General features: G+C 38.9%; 2 protein-coding genes across 2 annotated transcripts; both read right to left on the bottom strand.

Annotated features, from left to right (window-relative positions):
- Nucleotides 1-2,087, bottom strand: LOC124914543 (pentatricopeptide repeat-containing protein At5g44230-like). Its single transcript, XM_047455119.1, has one exon. It carries the CDS (start codon nt 2,058-2,060, stop codon nt 105-107), a length of 1,956 nt encoding a protein of 651 aa, XP_047311075.1. The 5' UTR covers nt 2,061-2,087; the 3' UTR covers nt 1-104.
- A 471-nt stretch (nt 2,088-2,558) lies between these two features.
- LOC124914959 lies at nt 2,559-5,115 on the bottom strand. Its single transcript, XM_047455594.1, has 7 exons — nt 4,469-5,115; nt 4,250-4,392; nt 3,914-4,185; nt 3,676-3,830; nt 3,329-3,591; nt 3,137-3,199; nt 2,559-3,047 (listed from the first exon to the last, which is right to left on the bottom strand). The coding sequence occupies exons 1-7, from the start codon at nt 4,737-4,739 to the stop codon at nt 2,787-2,789; spliced, it is 1,428 nt and encodes a 475-aa protein (XP_047311550.1). The 5' UTR covers nt 4,740-5,115; the 3' UTR covers nt 2,559-2,786.
- Between the last annotated feature and the right edge of the window lie 885 nt (nt 5,116-6,000).

Genomic DNA, 6,000 nt, shown 5'->3' with positions numbered 1-6,000 from the left:
TAAAGAACAAAACCGAGTATAATATTAAGGCAAAGAATAGAATTTTGTTCAAAATTCCAACAATGTACATTAATTTATTTATGTGGCTAATTAAATTAAAACCGTCACCAAAACCCGCCGCAAGAACAAATGCCGCCACTAAATCGATGAAACCTCAAGTTATCTCTAACAACAATCTCTCGGCCTTCAGTCCGAGAAGTAAAACACATTACCGAGTGACAATCTTCACATATTCTCAAATTCTTCACAATCCTTATCGTGCTACCCTTCCTCGTACTCACAAGCCCATACGCTAAAGCCAACTTCTCGCTATGACCCGACAATATCTTCTTCTTTTCCACATCGTTCAAATCATAAGAAACGCAACTCAGGTTTACCTCGTAACCATGAGCAAACAATCGATTCAACAAATCATCCACCGCCCGTTTAATCTCAATGTACTTAGGATGCGTCGTATCACCAGCCACAAACTCGTAAACATCCCCATTCTCTCCTTCAAACCGGCTGAATCCAGGATTCTTTTTCAAACCTTTATTCCTCATCAACACTCTCACCCTCGAAACCTCGTCCCACATTCTGGCAGACGCGTAAATACTCGAAAGCAACACGTAGTTTCCTATGGAACTCGGTTCGAGCTCAAACAAATTCGCAGCAGCAATTTCAGCCACGTTTGGATTCTTATGAATGCGACAAGCTCCAAGAAGCGCTCCCCAAACTCCGCCAGTCGGTTCAATAGGCATTGTCTCGATCAAATTCACAGCTTCGTCTAGAAATCCAGCTCGACCAAGGAGATCAACCATGCAGACGTAATGATCTGACCACGGTTCAATATCAAAGCGTTCTTTCATCTCCGCAAACAGGTTTCTTCCTTTGTCAACTAAACCAGCATGACTGCATGCAGATAGAAGTCCTATGAAAGTAACCCCGTTTGGCTGCGTCCCTTTCTCAATCATCTCGTCGAACAATCTCATAGCAGAATCAGCACAACCGTGCATTGCAAATCCGTGAATCATCGAGCTGTAGGAATATACGTTTCTAACTTTCATTTTATCAAACACCTTCCATGCGTCATCTATACATCCACATTTTGAGAACATGTCTATTAGAGCAGACCCTATAACCACACTATAGGGCGGTCCAAACCCAGATTTCTCCGTGACATCTCGAGCCCGTTTGGCGTACTTATATGTGCCAAGCTGTGCACACGCGGAGATCACGCCGACTAAGGTAACCTCGTCGGTTTCAATACCCGCATCTTGCATCTTCTGAAAGAAATGTAAGGCTTCTTTAGGCAATGAATTTTGTGCAAAGCCAGTAATTATTGAGGTCCATGATATCATATCCTTGATGGGTAATCTTTCAAACATTCCAACTGCAGATTCCATATCTGCCTTTTTAGCATAAGCCACAATTAAAGACGTCCAGGAGATGACATCTCTTTGAGGCATATTATCAAACACTTGACGTGCATAATCCAAAAGGTCACATTTTACATACATATCAATCATGGAGTTTCCCACAAACAAATCCGAGCTGAAACCACCCATAGTAATCGTTTGGACATGAAACTGCTTACCCAATTCAGGATCGGGAACAGATGAACAAACCTTAAATATGGCTGTAAAAGTGAAAGAAACAGGACCCATGTCATTTCTTCTCATGTCAATGTACGTGAGAATCGACTTTCTAAACATGCCTTGAATAGAATAACCCCTAATTAAAGCAGTCCAAAGAAACGGGTTGGGTTGTTTCACCTGTTGGAAGACGAGACGAGCGTATGAATCGATTGGAGTGCCGACTTCAGTGAGCGCACGAACGAGCTTTGTGAGGACGAAACAAGAGTCGTCGAGGCCCTTACGAACAATATAGCCATGGACTTGTTTGATCCGATTGAGGTCGTCGCAGTCGTGAAGAAGATTGACGAGACGGTTTTCTAAGAGCTTTATCTGTTGAAGTTGAGAGAAAGGAATGAATGTTTGATCAGGCTTTGTAGCTTGTTTCTGAGACAGCAGTTGGCGAATCAGAACCGAAGGCTTAGTAGACAAAGCAGCCATCATCATTTTACTTAGTTCTGCCTTCTTCGTCTTCAGCTTTGGCTCTAATCACTGTTCAAGAACCTTTTAAACTCATTCTACAAAAGTATCAATAGAAAACAAGAATTTTGTTTCATAAGTGTCACGTGTTTTCACATCATTCCCGACACCATTCTTTCTAAAATACCCGTCATTCCCGACACCACTCTTTCTAAAATACCTGTCATCATTCCCGACACCACTCTTTCTAAAATACCTGTCATTCCCTACAGCACTCTTTCTAAAATACCCGATATTGGTTGATATTGCCTTCAGAATTCGGATTCTTTCATTTCAAACATATATGGTCTTCATATCCTTCCTTTGTTTTTTTTAAAACCAATCACATATATCTTCAAAATAAAAATCGAAACTTAAAAAGTATTCTTCATAAGAATCGAAACAAAAATCTGACTTGAAATCTTGAATTAACATAATAGATGGTTTAACAAAAATATACAAAAGCAAAACCTCTACCAATCAAAGTTCAATTTGAACCAATTCATCTATTATATGCCCAATTTCCTACTATAATCTTTTCAATCAAAAACAAACACCGGGGGAACCACATCACTATAACTTTCTTTTGCACCCAAATAAAAAAAAAAATCATCAGTTTGAAAAATGATATGGATTTCAATTAGCAATAGGAGATGGGGAAACCCTAAATTCTTTGCACACAGAAAATGGGGCATTTCTTCTTCTTTGTTGTTGTTAAGATCTGGGATGATGTTTAGCAGCATTTTGCAGCACTTCATTTAAGACAGCCGCAATTCTGTGTGCCATGTGGCGTTCGAGAAACATCTCTTTTACTCTCTCGTAACCTTTTTTCCCCATTGTAAGCCTCCTCTCTACATGAGTGGCAAGCTTTACTATATTTTTGGCAAGTGGGCTTACTCCCTCTTTTCCGACAGGGTGCAACAGACCTGTTGACCCGTTAACTACAATCTCTGTTGTGCCTCCTGCTGATGTTCCCTGCAATAGATACCGAAGAATTTGAGGTTAAACCAACTTATCAGATATGATGATCAAACTATGAAGAAATTGGTCTAATATAAGTCTACCAGCACAGGCAGCTGAAATGCCATTGCTTCAATTGTGATCCTACCAAAGCATTCTCCACGCGCCTAGATTGAGAAAAAGTGTAAAGACTAAGACAAAGGACTTTTCCCAAATAATCCATATCCAATCAATATTTTTGAAATAACCCTAAGATAGAAAGAATGAAGTATTCAGTCAATTGGAATAACCTCTACCTGGGAGTTTTGAACAAGGACATCTATGGCAGCTAGATAAGGAGCAACTGTGAGAGATTTATTTATGAAGTGAACGTGATTCTGGATTTTCTTCAATGTAACAAAGGTTCTAAGCTCAGTTTCAAACTTAGTCTGAGCAGCCATGTCGCTTCCTACAACTACAGCATGCAGAGGTGGTAACTGTAATTTCTGTTGTTTGATCAACTGCAAGCTTTCGTAAAATGCATGAAGAAACAAGTCCTGCCCCTTTCCACGAGAAACACCTGCATTCCATATTTCGAAAAATATAAGATAGAACATATATTTCAACATTAGTTGAGGCAAAAGCTGTTTAGTACAAGACATACTGTTTATTAGACCAAAAAGTATATCATCACTTCGCACACCAAGGGATTCCCTTACATGCTCCCGCAATACCCTCTTTGCAACATTATCTTCAGCAACTTCCATTAGTTCCTTGCTATTGCCCAGGTGAACTACATAAGTCTCCGGCATTTTAATCCTGCAATGAAACAGTAAACATTCATAACTAACAAACAAACTTTTAAGTGTAAATTCAAACAATTACTGTTCTATATCACATACTTGAGACGTTCTTGAGTCCTATTCTTCCAGTATTCAGCTGTGACGTGTGAATCGATCATAGCCCCAGCAACGAGAGGGAGGTGCTTCACATATTCCATCTTGAAGTAATGGCCGCGCATTTCATGAATCCACCACAATACCTTTGGAAGAACGAGAGGTATATTTTCTTTTACAACAGCACCTAACCATTTCCCAGCAACAGCAGTGTTTAAAACTACTAAGTGTGCCTTTAGAGTAGTATCTATTGCTTCTTGTCCCTTCGGTGATAGAACCTATACAGAAACAACCACCATCAGCATGATAACATAACCAAAGAATCGATAGTTATTAACTGACCCGCACTCCCCGATCCAACATCTTGTTCTCTAAACTGTATACAACATCATCTGCTTCAGAGGGCTTCTGATTAGTAATCCAGCAAACTTCAGCACCAACACCTCTTAATAGAAAAGCTAACTCCATCAATAATAATGGTCCTCCTGAAAGAAAAGTTGTACCATAGAAAATCAATGTGCATATGATCAAAAGCTTGAAGACCCACATTAGAAAAAATACCCGAAAGAGAGAGCTCGTGTGAAACAAGAAGAACAAGCTTAGACTTCATGAAACTGAGCGGATTCGAAGGAACTGCAGTATTGGTCGGCGGCGAGAGGGCTCGAACTGCTTTGGACGAAACATCGAAGTTCTGACGGTCGCACGCCGAGGAGCTGAAGGCGGATTTGATGGAGATGGCTATCAAGGTCGAGAGAGAAAGAGCAAGAAGAAGGGGCAAAAGCCATTGCTTCTTCTTGAGAGGAAGGAACCATCCGGCAGGGTGTTTCGCCATGTCCGCTAGGGTTTGTGAGCGTGGTCCCCTTGTTCAGTGTAGTAATTCCCTCTTCCGCATTTTAGGGCCAGGAATTGGGTATCCGCAAAGTGGAGAAGCGTGCACATCTGGTTACGAGATTCATGCCACTTGTAATGAATGGTTTGGCTAGAAGAGATTCTCGATTCTCAAAACTGCTGATCGAAGCAAGACTTTAAATTTCAAATTCTTGACTGCCTTTCTTCAATCCAAAAAGCGTAATTGCTTCAACAGGACAAGAAAACAAATGAATCACTTTCACAGTCCCTCTCAAAGATTCAAATCAGTGTTCGGCTGCTGCGCATTATCGGCGAGATCTTGTTCAATTCCCTCTTCATTCCTTTTTCTTATCATCGATTGGCGACGAATAATATTAAAACAATATTAATAATCAGTGCCCAATGGAACTTTAGTTTACTATGACAATGTTGAAAAAGAAAGAAAGTTGGATAATTTTTAAATGTGAATATAAAGATTCATTATAAATAAATATTAAATAAAAGAGATAAGTTATTAACAATGTTACAATAAAAGAATATTCTTCGGTTAATTTCATATAAAATACCTAGAAAGTAGTTGAATCGACAAAAATGATTTCTACGAAATAAAAGGTTACTAGTAGAGCTGAACAATTGGTTAGATCAACACAAACCAACATTATTTAACATGATATTAGACGGAATAACACTATACGATATTATCTCACTTAAATCGTGGATTGAACACGATACAAGCACACGACGATCACGATCACAACACGATTATGAGTTTATATGATCGTAACAATCACACTAGAGCTATTCCAAACATTTTTAATATGTGGTCTAATTAAACAACATTTTGTTTTGAACATAAAAGAGTCGACACAGACACGACATGAGAACAAGATATGATTTAAAATACCTTATTCTTTTAGATTTTTTAATAAAGCGGAGATAGTAGAGGGATATGATTTAAAGTTAGATGGAACACAGTCAAATACATTGAAGTTGAGAAGCGTTCGAGAGATAGAAGAAGTGAATAGTTTAATTCAAATATCTCCACTTGTTCTCTTTACCATCATCTTCTTTGTTCCATCGTTATTGACTTATATCTATATCAACCCTCAACTAATTCGGATGAACCGTCATAAAATCTTTTTATCAATTATGTTGATAATTCTTATAAGCATTCCCACAATCATTTCTTTTTGACGGTCATCATATATGATTGGGTTGCTACATGCTTTCTGAGTAGATTTAGT

The sequence above is a fragment of the Impatiens glandulifera genome, chromosome 9 (assembly GCF_907164915.1).
Source record: "Impatiens glandulifera chromosome 9, dImpGla2.1, whole genome shotgun sequence".
Lineage (NCBI taxonomy): Eukaryota > Viridiplantae > Streptophyta > Magnoliopsida > Ericales > Balsaminaceae > Impatiens > Impatiens glandulifera.
This window is presented reverse-complemented; position numbering and strand designations above follow the sequence as displayed.

What these genes read in the sequence shown, in the direction of transcription:
- LOC124914543 (XM_047455119.1), bottom strand. Translation starts at nt 2,060, where the DNA reads ATGATGATGGCTGCTTTGTCTACTAAGCCTTCGGTTCTGATTCGCCAA.
- LOC124914959 (XM_047455594.1), bottom strand. Translation starts at nt 4,739, where the DNA reads ATGGCGAAACACCCTGCCGGATGGTTCCTTCCTCTCAAGAAGAAGCAA. An exon ending in ACACGAGCTCTCTCTTTCGG is followed by an intron (nt 4,393 to 4,468) that starts GTATTTTTTCTA and finishes CTTTTCTTTCAG; the next exon opens with GAGGACCATTATTATTGATG. An exon ending in ACTTTTTGGTCTAATAAACA is followed by an intron (nt 3,592 to 3,675) that starts GTATGTCTTGTA and finishes TATGGAATGCAG; the next exon opens with GTGTTTCTCGTGGAAAGGGG.